The sequence below is a fragment of the Brienomyrus brachyistius genome, chromosome 16 (assembly GCF_023856365.1).
Source record: "Brienomyrus brachyistius isolate T26 chromosome 16, BBRACH_0.4, whole genome shotgun sequence".
Taxonomy (NCBI): Eukaryota; Metazoa; Chordata; class Actinopteri; order Osteoglossiformes; family Mormyridae; genus Brienomyrus; species Brienomyrus brachyistius.
In genome coordinates, this window is record NC_064548.1 from 16,643,791 (window position 1) to 16,659,460 (window position 15,670).

The following is a 15,670-nucleotide window of genomic DNA, read 5'->3' on the forward strand; positions in this document are numbered from 1 at the left end:
GCACGGCACCCTATTTTCTTCCCATTGTGCGTATAATTAATTTCAAAATCCTAATTTATGACCATCATTCCTCTATCTTAACGGCACATAAAAGTCGGCTGTTCAGCGGAGAGTCGGTGCTGTGTTATTTGTGTGTAGAATGAGATTTACATACAGTATGTCTGAATATTTCAGATTCAACAAGTCCCATGCCGTGACAAAACGTCCACTGATTCCAGTCGATTCATTTACTATAGCACGGCACTCCTATGGCGCCTTACCTGTCTCACAGACAGGTAACATATAACCAATAAACTTGTTACTCCTCATAGCCTACTGACCAGGCAGTTATGAAACAACCTCCAGTTTTTAAATCCAGTCATGTCATCAATAGTAAATTAGTCAACGTTTTAAGTTTGCAAATAGTGACTATAGTTAATGGTAGCCATAAGTTGTAGATCATATTTGCCAGTAGTGATTCAAAAACGGGTCTTATGACCTTGTACTGTACAGAAGATGGATGGATCAACAGTGTAACACATTTCAGTAAATAACCAAAGAGACTTTTGCTCCATTCGCTTATGTAAATGTCCGGACAATCCCTTGAATAACATGGGTCCAGCTTCAGGGGTACTTCTTATGAATATATTTCCATTCAAAAGCCTGGGGATGTTGTACACGGCTGTAACGCACAATGCCCAGAAGAAGAGATGCAGAACCAGTTGGAGAGAGACTGGCACAGGGATGCAGTTCACTTCAGACTGGTGCAGCACTGGCTCTCAGAAGATCTGCTTCTCAAACATTATTTTGTCAAAACCGTGGGGTGGTGCATGGTTGAAATCACTGAAGTGGCAGTCTAAGATGGCGCTGTCATCCACTGGAATGGTGAGATGAAATCAGTGAATGACTACAGGGGACATGGAACAGAGTGTATTTGTGGATTCCCCACTCATTTTATATGCAAATTAAGTCTTACCTCTAGTGTGACAAACCAACTCTACTTCAAGTTCTAACTATTCTCTGGGAATTTCCATTAAATAATAATCTCTGATCTGTTTTTTTCTGTTATGTACCAGCTATTTAACAGATGTTTCCCATCAAACATTTATCGCCTCCAAGGGCAGCCCAATTGCTGAGTGAATAGCACTGTTTTCCCATCCCTCCAGTGTTATGCATTTAACTAATGTCCTTGCAGACTCTCAAAATGTCCCCACAATGTGATATAAACGTGCTGTCTTGACATTCTGGTGACCATTTTTGCGGTCCCCACAAGGGGAAATTCAAATAAAAATCTGTGACTGCAAAACACTAAAAATGCCAAAAGATTCGGGTTTTGTTTGGTTATTCATGGTTAAGGTTAGGGCTGGGTAGGGATTAAGGTTCTTATTGTTGGGATTTGTCCATTGAAATTAATGGACAGTCCCCACAAAGACATTGATACAGGTATGTGTGTGTGGTGGAGTTTGGATGCTCTCTTTGTGATCAAGTAAGTTTCCAAGATGGTGATTCATGTTGATCTAAACTGTCCATATTATGTGTGTGTATGACATCTTGCTGAGTGTACAGCCTGTCTTGTACTCTGCAATACCTGGGATAAGCTCCAGGTTTTCCACAAGCCAACTTTGAATGAAGTACTTATGCAAATTCGATCAAGGATTTATCGCCACCTGGTGGCACAGATAACAGTGCACCTTATGAAGTAGAAGTGGTTCCAAGAAGTTGTTTCATAATGATCGCCAGCATTGTCAAGAATAGTCAACAGAACAGTGAGCTCAAATACTTTACCATATACAACAGGGAAAACTGTTCCATGGATTCCTGAGGCTGGACAGTGCATGTTCTTTCCATTCAAATACAAATTCAGATCAACGTGGTCATATGTTATGCCCTGAAAAGGGATTGGAAAACAGTAGAAGAATGTTTATAAAAAGCACTTTGTTATGCTTCAATGAAAAGATTCCTTGTAAACCCACTGAGTCATTTTAGAGAACCAGACATGGTTCAGGCCATAAAATGTAAATCCCTCCCTTTCTGTCCATTGGCCAATTAAGTAAGTTGGAATATGCAAAATGCTTCAAGAAAAGTCTCAAGCCTCAGTTTTCCAGGAACACCTCAACTAAGGTATCCAATCACTGACCTAATGTCCGTCTTCATCAACAATCTCTTGGTTGTCTTGGCAACAGTGAACGCTCTTTTTATATATCGTGCACCTGTCTAGCACGATGTTCTGATGTACAAAACTTTGAATCTAACAACAAAGTTTTGTTTAGCTCTTGGTCTAATTCTAACTTGCACATCCGGTACCTAAGCTGGCTCCATGACACCTGTGTGCCTGTAATGCATCATTACTAATATTTAATTAAAATGGCCAAGGGAAAGACAGGGAAAGCATTTGTCTCGTAAATCATTTGCAGGCAACATGGTTTGTTGCATGCACTCAGTCCTCAGCTTCCCACACCTACGATTTTTACACAATGTGGCTTTCACCATGTCATGAAGGAGAAGCAGTATCTACTATATATGGAGGCACTACATATCTGAATGACCCACCAGCCCCTGTAGTCACTCACCACAACATCGCCCTCTTGTGGTAGGCTGTTGGCTGGTAACCGATTCTTCTCCTCATTGTTATGGTACACTGAGCCGTCATTTCTGAGGACTAGACTGTGGGCATCCAGTCCCATAGGGATCTGATTGAGGTTAGCTTTTGGAGTAGCCACACCTACACCCCACAATCCTGCAGAAGACAGCAGTGGAACATCCCATGTGAAAACATGGAAAGTGTCCAACACCAGTAATGACAGATCCCACCAAAGATAGACACATTTAAAATATCTTTATTGTGTTTTATCCGTTGAAGAACCTAGATGTTTTGACAGCCAATCAAAACATCTCCATTTCAGGCATAACTCTGACATTTAATTCACGACCTACTATCCCACCTACAATAACTGCAAAACCTACCCATGGAATGAATCTTGATCTCAAAGTAGCTCTTGTTCTGATGTAGTGGAGCATTGGAAAGGCAGCCACCCGTACCACATATCCGTCTACCACTCTTAATCACAACCACATCTGAACCTGTAACAGTAAGACGATTAAACAACTAACACCCTAACAAGTGTTTTTACTCAGCATATTGCAATCGAATTCAGTATTTAACTTAATCGTTTTTTATTACTATAGTTAAAAAAGAAATTGATTTCTTGTAAGCGTGAAGTGAAGTAATCGCCTATTGTCATACTAACGTTGTATTTCTGAAGTTTGTCTTTAAAAGCTAACCCAAATCGCTTTCGATTCTGCTGTTTACTAACCTTTGAAGTAGTCCGGTACGTCCGGAATGCTTCTGATACAATGATTACGGATACTCGATTTTAAGTTTGAAACTTTTCTCACCAGCCCATTTCACTTTTTTCCACCAGCACATCTCACCAATTAATGTTCGCAGAACGTAGCACCGTTTTACGTTTGAATGAGAGATAAAGTAACGCTTACCCATATGCTGTGTGTCTAACAGAACCACAGGCATTTCTTCAAGAGGTACATGCCCATGCCTCCTGTCTGCACAGCACCCCAAAATGCAGGAAACAACCGAGGCCATTAGACATCTGACAAGCAGGACACCCGGAACCAGAACAGGCACGGCGGAGCGCAGTGGGCTCCTTGGCGAGATCCTGGGAAATGCGAGCCCAGTGGAGGGCGCTCTAGGACAGCGGGCGCTCCAGGACAGCGGGCGCCCTCCAATGAACGAGAAACAAGAGGCTCCGCGGCCGTAACTGACAGATACAAGGTATTATGTTTAATGTTTAAAATAATGATCATTTAAGTAGTTAATTTGTTTCGGTAAATCAGTGATTCCGTTGCGAGAAATATGACACAAGTATGAAAATATATTCTTATAGGAATCACACACAATGCTGTGCTTACTTGCCATAGCCAGACAGTGGCGATGCCGCGTACTACACATAGCTTCACTGCGGCACTGAAACGGTTAATATTTCCCGCGAAAGGTCAAAGTCTGCACGGTAACAAGCGCCATGATTGCTTTCTGCTGAGTGGGGACAGCTGGTACGTGAGATCCTTCTGTATTCTGGCTTTTAAGCGTATGGGGTCTGCAATAATTATTCGGAAGCCAACCCGAAGTATGTACGACTTGTATATAGATAGCCAAATTGATTTCTTTTTCTGACAGGGCAAAGAATTCCGCTAGCTAAATATTAACTTACCACATATGCTCCGGAAATACAAACGTAGGCTGATACGAGTAACGTGGCTAGTGTTTACATGTCGCGGACTATTTATCTGTGTGCTTCGATCACGTTGAAGCAGAATTTAATTATTCTTCTGTATAAGATATTAGTGTTGCAGCTCGGTGGATTGCACAGTGAATTTCTGACGAGTAATCTAATCTGATATCTATCTATCTATCTATCTATCTATCTATCTATCTATCTATCTATCTATCTATCTATCTATCAGTCAATCAATCAATCATCCAGCAATGGAGCTTTTTGAAGAAGATCTTACATGCGCAATCTGCTGCTGTCTGTATGAAGACCCCCGAGTCCTTCCTTGTTCTCACAGCTTCTGCAAGAAATGTTTAGAGGGTATCTTGGAGGGCAATAGGGGGCCTTTGTGGAGACCACCCTTTAAATGCCCCACTTGCCGAAAAGAAACCACCCACAACGGTGTGAACAGTTTGCAAGTGAACTACTCCCTTCGCGGGATAGTGGAGAAGTACAATAAGATCAAGATCATGCCGAAGATGTCCCTTTGCAGGGCGCATCATGGACAGCCGCTGAACATATTCTGTGCGACAGACTGTAAACTTATTTGTGGGTTTTGCGCAACAACTGGGGATCACAAAGGGCATAAATTTTGTGCTTTACAGGAGGCGTATGAACAAGAGAGGGTGGCGTTTGAAGAACTTTTCCGGAGTTTTGAAAGTTGGCGCAACACCGATATCCTGTCCTGTTTGGACTCTTTGGAAACAAATAAAAAGAAGTCTCTGCAGGCGGTGTCCAAAGACGCTGACAGGGTGACGGAGTACTTCGACAAGCTAGTCAAAATCCTGGAGCAAAAGAAAAACGAAATACTCTCGGATTTCGAGACGTTAAAACTGATGGTAATGCAAGCATACGACCCAGAGATGAACAAACTGAGAGCGGTACTGGAGGAGCAAAAGCGCGCACTCATTATCGCCGAGTCTTTTAGAGATGTGCCTGACCCGCTGTACTTTCTCCAGCAGATGCAGGAATTTAGGGAAAAGCTAAAGGTCATACAGGAAACCTCTGTACCCTCTCGGACATGCATGGATGTAGGCCCTCCTTTGAAAACTTTCGACCTGAAGACCTGGGACGCCGTGAGGCTCAAGGATGTGGACAAATTGGCTACTCCTCATGAGAATAAGGCACGACGTGTCTCAGCTACTGGCTGTTGCAAGGTCCTGTGGGCTCTCGTCATGGCCGCATGCCTTTGTGCACTTTTATTTTTAGCGTCCCCAGACTTGTCCTGCATGAGTAGCGTGATTCATCCGTACTTACCTGCGGCAAATGATCTGGCCAGTTACGCGACCCAACGCTGGAGGGAAGCAGCCGGCGTACTTTTGGTTCTCTTTGAATTGCTGCAAAAACTTGCATTTGATTTCTTGGGTATGACAGTGGATTTTATGTATTATTATAAATTACTTTAGATTTTTATGTCCACTGTATGTTTACATTTGAAATGACTAAAAGTAGCGAATTACATATATCATTCTTTTATGAATAATGTATGACATAGAATTGTAAGGAATTTCATTAGAATGAATTGTTTCTCAGTTGTGATGGGATTCCTGTGCTGTGTGTTGTAACTTCTAAGTGTTAGTAATGGCAGAAAATCCCAATACAGTATAGCCCCACTTTCAATTTGGAATCGTTATGTTGAAAGAAGAAACTTAAAGAATACTCCAAAGTGTAAGATCTTGTAGTGTAACAGTACTGAGCCCATGAGAGTGCATGGTGACATTGATGAGGTGCACAATATATTGTGAATTAGCTGGTCTCTGAATTTAAACAAACAACTGGTTTTTAATCTCTTTGTACAGTTCTGGTATTTCTGTAAAACAGAGAGATCTGGGTGGCTCAGGAGGATAGAGATCAGTGCTGCTTTATCAAAGGTCTTGAACTCAAGGCTGAGGCTGGCAATAAATTCTGTAAATCAGCCCAGAGGATGCACTGTTGGGACCCTCTTCTAATATGGTGAATTTGCTTCTACCGGTGGTACTGAAGTTTATGTGTGTTTTTTTGGTGCATTTTTATGCTTTTACGAATCAGTTACACTTTTCCTGACATTTTTGTTTTTTTTAAAGGAACAACTAAATGTAATGTAACTTTAACTGAAATGTAGCTGGGAACCGCAGTTTTGTAAGTAGGCATTTTGCAATTTGTGTGCAACCTGTGAGCGCAACATGTTCCATTAATTGTGCAAGTTTGCATATTGTGCCCATATTAACATGGGTTTTCATTCTGGAAGCTGCTGCTTAGGTCCGTTGCTGATGGTAAACTGAGACAGTCACATGGTTCAGGGGCTCTGTAATTTGTCCTGTGCTTTCTGTGGTTGACCAAAGAATACCTAAAGAAGTCCAACAGATTCCATACAATTAATCAGCTATAAAGTAATAGTGAAAATAAAATCCTAATATTCCAATAATGTGAAAATGAGGCGTGATGTTACATTGCATTACATTTCAATGACATTTTTTTTTTTTAAAGTACAGTATGTACTTTATCAATCTCAAGAAATTAAAATATTGCTTGGAACGTTTCTAGTTAGCATATCCTTTCCTGAAAAAAAATTAAAGGAAATAATGATGATGCCTCAAATTAGAACATTGTTGAATGTTAAGCGTAAATTCTGAGTTTTTTTTCCTATAAAAGGGGAGGGTTTACTTGGAACTGGTGGTTGTTTAAAGGAGAATGGAAAATATATCAGTTTTTTCTTGCTGTAAAAGACCAACTATACACTCCTTGTAGCACAGAAATATCTAGCTTTAGATTTATGTGCTTATGGAAGACCAACTTAATATATTACAGCAGTGATTTGTTTACATATAATAATTTAAAATGGCCAACATGTTAAAAGTGGCAGAAAACATTATCTTATTCCAAATATAGTTCACCAGTACTTAACAGTAATGTAGTGATGTCTAGCACAGGCTGTTATTGAATAATGGATGCATAACAACACATTTCACAGCCTTGGAGGTGCGAAGCTTCAGTGCCCGCCCCCAGCTCTGTGAGGCTTCAGTGCCCGCCCCCAGCTCTGTGAGGCTTCAGTGCCCGCCCCCAGCTCTGTGAGGCTTCAGTGCCCGCCCCCAGCTCTGTGAGGCTTCAGTGCCCGCCCCCAGCTCTGTGAGGCTTCAGTGCCCGCCCCCAGCTCTGTGAGGCTTCAGTGCCCGCCCCCAGCTCTGTGAGGCTTCAGTGCCCGCCCCCAGCTCTGTGAGGCTTCAGTGCCCACCCCCAGCTCTGTGAGGCTTCAGTGCCCGCCCCCAGTTCTGTGAGGCTTCAGTGCCCGCCCCCAGTTCTGTGAGGCTTCAGTGCCCGCCCCCAGTTCTGTGAGGCTTCAGTGCCCGCCCCCAGCTCTGTGAGGCTTCAGTGCCCGCCCCCAGCTCTGTGAGGCTTCAGTGCCCACCCCTCAGATCCATGTGAGACAACAGTGCCCACTCCCCAGCCCAGTGTGAGGCTTCAGTGCACACCCCCAACTCTGCGTGAGGCGATTGTATGCTTTTGCATGGGTTTCCTCCTGCAGTCCAAAAACATGCAGGCTCAAATTTGGTAATTGTTTGATGCCAGTCCATTATGAGGCTTACATTTTTTTAGGCTGTTGTTCCATGCACAGAATTCATTAGATGGGCTTTAGGCTCAGTGACCCTGCACTGGGAAAACAGTATGGAGAATCAATCTTCCACTAGCAACTTTTGAAATTACACTTGTTACCCATATTGTAGGTTTTTATGCATCCTTCTTTTATCAGCTTATCCTATAAGGTCACAGTGCAGGTGTTTTGAATTTATCAAATACAGAGTACCACCTCAAAAAGCACTGTAGGTGTTAACTACGGTCACCTTTTTATTAGGTACCAGGCACTGGGTGCGCTACCAAAGATTGCTGGCAGATCCAGAAGACACTACTGATATTTGCACCAGCCTCGATCTCTTAATCTCAACGGTAAACCTCGTTGCAGATGGTTTATTGGCGCCTCGGTTAAAGAGGATTAACTTGGCAGGTACCAGGCCTCTCCCAGTGAAAGGTTTAAACCTTTTGCTTACATTAGCTTTATCAGTCGTTGATCCTGCAGAAATAGATAGCCAAATTTTATTTGTCCTGGGTGGGTGGGGGTCACGATTCGCAGGACACGCATTTCATAATTATGCCATAATAGTTTAAAACATTTGTGTACCATATAAGAATGGAAGTACGGATAATTATCACAGCATGAAACAAAGGTCTGATGTGTATTATTGTATATACAAAAGTGGATACTTATTGTATAAACTTAGAACTAATCTACTAAGCCTTTCGGTGAAGTGTCAATGTAAAAAGGGTCAGCAGTTAATGACTTTTAAATGTATTAAAATATCTGCATGGTTTAAATGTTACACGTTAAGAAAAGTCATATCTTTGAATTAAAAAGTGAGGATTTATTTGAAAGTAAACAAAATACAATAACATTCACATTAAAAAGGTTTGTTTCTCCCTTGAAAGAGTTTCCTTTGGTTTCACTTCGTTCACTGGGCAGCCAAGCAATGGGTACCCAAAAGACAATTACCTCTGTTCTATGACACAAACTGCCATTTACCACACAATTACCATTAGACAATGAACAAGACTTTTCTTTTAGTAATTGGTGTGTAAGGAGAGCATGACTGCCCTTTTTGAAATCACTTGATGAGGAATGGCCAACAGATGGCAGTGGCTAGCTTTTACTCCAGCAGCACGAGCAATACTGGAGGCATCAGCAGGGTTTGAACTCCAATATTTACGTGCTGCTACAGCATGGCGGCCAGACACGGGATGAAGACCTGTGCTCAGTCTGCTTTTCTAGTCCTCCCACACTGCTTTACATGCGTTTTGCCTGTTTGCAGTGAAGGCAGTCTGTCCAGGCATTACTGAGGCAGCACAGGACAGTCTGCGTCCTAGTAACTCCCACAAACCATTCTGTGCTGCTACAGCACTACCAGACCTCACTTAAGCAGATTCCCAGTGTTGAAGTCCACCTGCAAAATAGGGACAGTAAGACATGAGATTGGTCATTCCAGTGTCGAACAGACACACATATCATTTAATACATTTCCTGTGGAACAAAACGTGATCTAGCAGCACCCAAAGCAACACTAACATTTCATAAAGTCCCTTATACACTGCTAGTAAAAATACATCACAACAATTTATATAATGATGCCACTGCTTGACTGTCAAGGCCTATTTAGTAATATTGCAAAACCCTGAAAAAATTCACAATCAAGACATCTATACATTTTTTTTCTTCCAAAAAAAAAGAAAAACATAACATTTTACCAACTACTAGAGATGGGCATTTCAGATAGAAATTACTACATATCTGGCTTTATAGACTAGGCTACTCCAAACTGATTATAATTCAATGGGTGAAAATGATGACTGGCTTGAGGAACACATGCAGAGCTCATGCAAAACTTCTGAATGAATAAACCAAACTTAAAACAATAAAACAAACATGCTTTATTTTCCAATTACACAAGTACAGAATGCTTCTTTTCGCTGACCCCACCGTGCTCTCCATAGCTTGAGGGTCACAATGCAGGATCAGCTAACATGCAGCACCCCTGGAGCTACAGGTTAAAGGCCTTGCTCAAGGACCCACAGACACGTGACTGTTCTATCGAGGCCGGGGCTCACACTGGCAATCATCTGATCACAGGCAGAGACTTAGCCTGCTAAGTTACTCACCACATTAAATATCTTAGAGTGAATACATTACAAGTTATATTTCTGCAAAATAAAGCTTATCTATCATTCAATTTTAAGATTTTTTTAAAAATATATTTTACACACATTCTCAAACAAACAATGCCGACTCATCACTATCCAATATTTGAAATTAACGCTATGCAATCAGTCCATTAAACCTACCAGTGTATAAAAAAGCTCATGCAGAAGCAAGTAAGGAGTGACTCAACCGTTGTATCTGTATTCCAGTCTATGGGGGGGCATCTGCCATACCTGCACAACACTGGAATAGCACCCAGATTTATCCCTGGAATTTTGATTATTACTTCTGCCAAAAATAGCAAGTCAATAAAAAGGTTCTAATGTATACAGAATCCAGTACTCTGCAATTTGCAGAAATTGGCTAACTATACAACAAACCACAAAGAATATTCAAGTGTCATAAATTTAAACAGCAGTAGCAGGCCATACTCTGGTAAAAGACCAGAAGTCTGTAGACCAGACGTCAGTAGAAAAGTGGTTCTCAAACTTCTTTGCACCACGACCCAATTTTTACCATGCCAGCTCAGTCGCAACCCTATGTCAAGGATAGGTTTAAATTAACGCCATGATCAAGCGTACAGTTTACTCTGCAATTTCCACCAATCAATGTCTATTGCAAAAATTTTAATCGATGTGCCACTGAATTTTAAATTAAACATCTGTGGGTTTGACTTCTTGGATTGGTTGAGTGTTCACTAGTATTGTGCTAAGCATTTACAGACCGTAGACCCGTTAATACAGGTTAATTCCAGGATTGAGGCCGAGAAATCTGATTGTGGATCAGCGTAGAAGTTCGCTAGTTTTAAAATGCTTACATTTCCAACTATGCTTTGTGACCCCTTTTAGAACTTGCCACTACCCAAATTTGGGTTGCAACACACAGCTTGAAAATTGCTGCTATAGAATATATAATGGTGTTGAAAATGTTCCCCACTGGGACTGCCGTGATTAGTCAACGTAGGTAATGACATCAAGGCTGAAAATGAGTCGATATCAGTATTTTGAAAATGTGTGTGTCATTAAAAAAAAAATTGTAATAAAATTAACCTTTTATTTTAGAAAATGTGAAGATGACAATGTTAAGGGCCTATTCCACATTGATTGACAGTGCCAGTGTGTTTGTGTGCATTGGGCTTGTTGCGACCACTTATCAAACTAAAACAGGACCAAAAAGACACTAAATTAAAAAAAAATAAATCATGAACAGAAATAAAAACAAAACATTTACCAAAAAATGGACTTTAAACTGGAAAAAAGTACTGCCTCCCACCAGTGTGTTTTTTACCTTGTTTAACCACAATATCTCCTTTAAAAAAAAAAAAAAAAACTTTTAAAGTTATTTTAAGATATGATTGCTGAACTGTCCCATTCTAGATTTTAATGCTTACTGCTTCAATGATTTATCAAAAGTGGCATGTGGTGCACACTGCTAACCGAATTTAAAAAGCATAAGGGTACACTCAATTTATACAGATCATTTCAACTTTTGGGCATCCCAAAACACCTCTCATTATTATTTTAGGCATACTACTAATCTGCTTACTGAATTGTGAGCTTAAGTAAGATACGTATACTGCCGAAAAGCTGGAATCCATTGTATAAAGCCTTGCAATCACAAATAGTTTGTTCTTGTCAAAATAAAATTAACAAATGGTCAATTTTAATTTTCAAGAAGAAAATGAATCATTTAGATTAATCGAGTAAAATAGTCAATAGATTAATTCTTACAATTGCAGTTAGTGGCAGCCCTACTCCCCACTTACACATATTCCAGAAGCTCGTATATGAATTTTGTTGCATTTTCATTCTTTAACTGAGCATCTAATGTATGATTTCACAAAGACATACCTATCCAGTGGGTAACCACATGCTTTGAATTGCACCAAGTACTAGTACTAACATACCATTCGGACAACAGAAATCAAAACGCAAGCCACAAGTTTTATGAACAACTGAACTTCAAGTTTACTTATCTTGTTACATTCCAGATTAGGTTTGGTCTTTTTCGCAGCAGAGGTAATGGAAACTCGCAGCCAGTTTGCTAGACAGCTAAATATCTCAATGAGACCAATCATATTGGTAAACCTACTTATTTGCACGTCTACAGGAAGCATTAAAAGGTATTGCATAATTCCTAATGGAATATACTTATGAACATGATTTTTAATTTGTCAAACTGCTCTCATGGGTAGTTCTCATGGCACTGCTCTCATGGCATTTTGCAAATGCTAAATTATGACAAAAAAATTCTGGGTTTGAGTTTTGCATGGTCCTTCACTTGATTATTATTCAGAAGTTTACTCATGTTACACATTCAAATGTTTGTCTGCTTAGTGTACTCTAATAACTATACTGGTCATGTTGTTTATGGCTCGAAGTGTACATCTGTCTCAACCACCAAGATCAGAAGCCATAAAATGCAAGTAAGCTGAAGAGGTACGGCATCAATATTTGTTACGTTGAAGTACACAGGGGCCATAATGACTGCAGCTTGCCTAAGCTGGCCAAAGAACCAGGTTTTCATTGTCATTAAAATTTCACCTGGGTTTGCTGTGTACAAATTTACAACATGGATGTGTTTGCACCTCCAAACTATTTTGAGAAAAAAATTCCAAAAATTGAGACAAAAAAATGAATACTGACTATAAACATCATAAATCCACACCAATTAGAAATTGTAATTTAGGATGACATTCTTATAGCATGTGCAATACAGGCCATATCTGAAACATGAGACATTATTACAAATATTACAAATGAGTCAAACACACATGGCACATGTACTATTCCATATACTGTATCCTGATTTAATATATTCCTTCTATCCAAAAATCTTTAACGCTTATTCCAATCATGCCTTGAAAACAGTGGAAACTACATTTAGCCCAGAAACTTCACTCAAGTTCTTTGCCTTCGTAAATAATCAGCTGCCAACGGCATTTTACCAGATAAATAGTACTGAAGAGTAATGCCTTGGGTGAGAGGGGGATTGTGTGAAAGTATATGCACACAATGAAATGTGTTACTCTTCCTCAGCCCCCATTAGCCCACACAACAACATTCAGGCCATATACTGTCTATTGCATTGAATACAAGGAAAGATCACGCAATAGTGACTAATATATAGAAAAGTCACTATGAATGTATGAGTGACCAAGATTAATAATTCCATATACAATGGGGGTAATGACCAACATTTAGAGTTCCTTAGTTTTATTCATTCTTTTAAAACAAAAGTAAAATCAAGTGACAAAGTACCATATCCATCTATATTAGCTGGAAATTACAGAATATACCTTAGAGTTCGAATACTCTAGAGTGGAAACATACGATACAAAATTAAAAAGCAGTTAAGCACCAATACTATGATTTATTTTCCTTAAACTGCAGTTATCCAGACACTGAAAGATATGTATCCCAAAAGCAACAAAAACTTCTATTCCAATAATGTGTAAAAAAAAAATATCCATTTTTAAAAACTGATGTCTATTTAGAATATACACCCCCACTGATGTAGGGCTGAGTGATATATCGATATTATATTGCACATGCGCAATAATCACCAGAGCTTCAGATGACTGCCAAAACATTTGCCAAATTTATATTAATTACTAACTTTTGGATGTCACAACCCACATCTCATTAATATTTTAGGTGCATTAGTCTTACCAAACTGTGGCCGTTTGTATAGTACCGATAAGCTTGCATCTGGTCAAATGTTTCGCCAGTCATCTGAAGCTCTGGTGAATATTGCATATACGTGATATAATGTCAATACGTCAGCCAGCCCTAAACTGCTGCGATATTGCCTTTTTTGTATTTAACATCTAAGATTACTGGATGTAGACATATATATGCCCAAATGAATAGTAACATTTTAAACAGGACAGAATGAGTTTTAGTAAAAGTACCATATTTTGCTAACACACAGCAGACAGTTTGAATAGTTTATAAAATGCATTTGCTTTCCCCCCCCCAAATAAATAAATAAATAAAATGAATAAGATGCATTTGCTTTGAACATAAATGCACCATTACCCCCAACTTCATTTCAATTGAAATTTAATTTTGAAAGCAATGTGCACAAGGAAATTAAGATTACTAAAAGAGGAAGGGGTTTAACAGTTTCAACAGAAAAAGCATAACTTCAAACTAACACACACTAACGTCAGGAGTGATGTTCTGAAAATCCAAATGTCAGATGATTTTTATACTTAGATGATAATCAATGAGTATAGGTGGCCTGCTTGTGTGTATTGCAGTACACGTGGTATTAATTTGAACAAAACAGTGGTGGTAAAGGTAAGTTTAACTTGGCCAAACTGCTTTGGTACAAATACTATCAAATCCAGTAGGTAGCATGAGAAAAACTTAGATGTGAAGCTGAATCCCACTAGCACATTTGACTTTGATTATTCACTCAAAAATAATTCAGCAAATATTTTAAAATCCTGTCAAGTTTTGCTAGAAACTAAACCCTAGGAAACACCACCAACAGACAATGATTCTGAATCAAAGGGGAAAGGGTATTTATACATATATAAACAATACCAGATATTGATAAAACAGGAATACAATAAATTTACTGAATAAACTGACTTAAAAGTGATTTTGGAAAATTCGAGTTTGGTAAGTATTTGAACACTGTCTATTGACCAAAAAATATACATTTTATTAAAATTATTTCCATGTTCAATTTTAAACCCACTTCCAAAATTGAAAATGATTCAGGTGATTCTAATCAAATTCCTCCACATATCAAATAAAAATGAGAAGCCTATAAATTAAGATTAAAATCAGACGCCTGGACCTATGCAAGACTTGTTTGGGGTGATTGTTGAAGTAATACCACCAAATTTCTTTTGCAGATTTAACTTTCTTCCCATATTCACATTTAAGGTACATAAAACTCCAAAGCCATACTTGTCCCCTTACTTACTGGAGTGAATGAATACATACAAAAAACAGTTAAAAATAATTCTACTAAATAGGTCAGGGAAAAAAATCTGCAGCTAATGTTTAGCTTCTAGGTTTTTTCGTTTTTTTCCCTTTTTATTTACCTTCAATTAAGATTAAGTAGAGACCTTACATGTCCTCAGTGAACTTGAAAACTGAAGGTCAGCTGAACGCATATGGCCTTAATCACAATTACTGGCAAATTTTGAGAGTCTGTCTCATCAAATTGCAAGAACAAAAAGAAGTCAGGTTTTCTATTAAGCCTACATCCAATGAACTCTCTTTGAAGGTGTGTGTGGGCCATGAGCATCGTGGGACGGGATGGGGGGACAGAGTGGTGGGAAAAGCTATATTTTTAGGATGAGAATAAAATGCTGCTTGTTACCAGTACACTCTGAAGTAGATGTTTAATATTAAATGCATAACAAGGGCAAACCCTAGTGGAGCCTTTGTGTTCATGTAGTTGGACATTCAGTATTATTTAAGGAATATTGCTGACTCTGATTACTTGAAATCCATAACCATACAGACATCAGTGATCCCCTACAAAGAGACTGCCTGGAGTTCACCAGATAGTTCAATTTCTGGTCCATGGGATTTTCAAGACATTCCATGTAACATAATTTTGCATATTTTAATATCTAGACATATGAACTACCCACAAAAAAGTAAACATCAGTTCAGTTTCAACATTACAAGCCTGTCTACTCTTTTAATGTCAGGTC

The 15,670-nt window shown here is 39.3% G+C and overlaps 2 protein-coding genes and 1 long non-coding RNA gene across 9 annotated transcripts in view; 1 reads left to right on the top strand and 2 right to left on the bottom strand.

The window, feature by feature from the left end:
- Nucleotides 1-610: 610 nt before the first annotated feature.
- LOC125709519 (SPRY domain-containing protein 7-like) lies at nucleotides 611-3,605 on the bottom strand. Of its 2 annotated transcripts, none has more exons than XM_048978074.1 (5): nucleotides 3,475-3,605; nucleotides 2,944-3,060; nucleotides 2,550-2,716; nucleotides 1,765-1,867; nucleotides 611-856 (listed from the first exon to the last, which is right to left on the bottom strand). In XM_048978074.1, the coding sequence occupies exons 1-5, from the start codon at nucleotides 3,578-3,580 to the stop codon at nucleotides 759-761; spliced, it is 591 nt and encodes a 196-aa protein (XP_048834031.1). In that variant the 5' UTR covers nucleotides 3,581-3,605; the 3' UTR covers nucleotides 611-758. The 2 variants fall into 2 exon arrangements, with proteins under 2 accessions (XP_048834031.1, XP_048834032.1); XM_048978075.1 differs by having other exon boundaries at nucleotides 749-886.
- A 55-nt stretch (nucleotides 3,606-3,660) lies between these two features.
- On the top strand, nucleotides 3,661-6,669 carry trim13 (tripartite motif containing 13). Of its 6 annotated transcripts, none has more exons than XM_048978070.1 (2): nucleotides 3,661-3,769; nucleotides 4,459-6,669. In XM_048978070.1, exon 2 carries the CDS (start codon nucleotides 4,481-4,483, stop codon nucleotides 5,669-5,671), a length of 1,191 nt encoding a protein of 396 aa, XP_048834027.1. In that variant the 5' UTR covers nucleotides 3,661-3,769; nucleotides 4,459-4,480; the 3' UTR covers nucleotides 5,672-6,669. The 6 variants fall into 6 exon arrangements, with proteins under 6 accessions (XP_048834027.1, XP_048834029.1, XP_048834028.1 ...); XM_048978072.1 differs by having other exon boundaries at nucleotides 3,678-3,769; nucleotides 4,479-6,669; XM_048978071.1 differs by lacking the exon at nucleotides 3,661-3,769 and adding an exon at nucleotides 3,990-4,047 and having other exon boundaries at nucleotides 4,479-6,669.
- Nucleotides 6,670-8,638: 1,969 nt separating this feature from the next.
- Nucleotides 8,639-15,670, bottom strand: part of LOC125709520 (uncharacterized) — a 14,269-nt gene continuing 7,237 nt past the window's right edge. The window contains exon 2 of the long non-coding RNA XR_007382744.1: nucleotides 8,639-9,235. This is a non-coding gene — a long non-coding RNA (uncharacterized LOC125709520). The remainder of the gene's footprint in view (nucleotides 9,236-15,670) is intronic.

Bases quoted from the DNA above. Each gene is read 5' to 3' on its own strand.
- trim13 (XM_048978073.1), top strand. From the start codon at position 4,085: ATGGGGTCTGCAATAATTATTCGGAAGCCAACCCGAA. The intron at 4,122-4,478 runs GTATGTACGACT...TCAATCATCCAG, and splicing joins TATTCGGAAGCCAACCCGAA to CAATGGAGCTTTTTGAAGAA.
- LOC125709519 (XM_048978074.1), bottom strand. From the start codon at position 3,580: ATGGCCTCGGTTGTTTCCTGCATTTTGGGGTGCTGTGCAGACAGGAGG. The intron at 3,061-3,474 runs GTAAGCGTTACT...TTACTGTTACAG, and splicing joins GTTAGACACACAGCATATGG to GTTCAGATGTGGTTGTGATT. The intron at 857-1,764 runs GTAAAGTATTTG...TCACCATTCCAG, and splicing joins AGTTTTCCCTGTTGTATATG to TGGATGACAGCGCCATCTTA.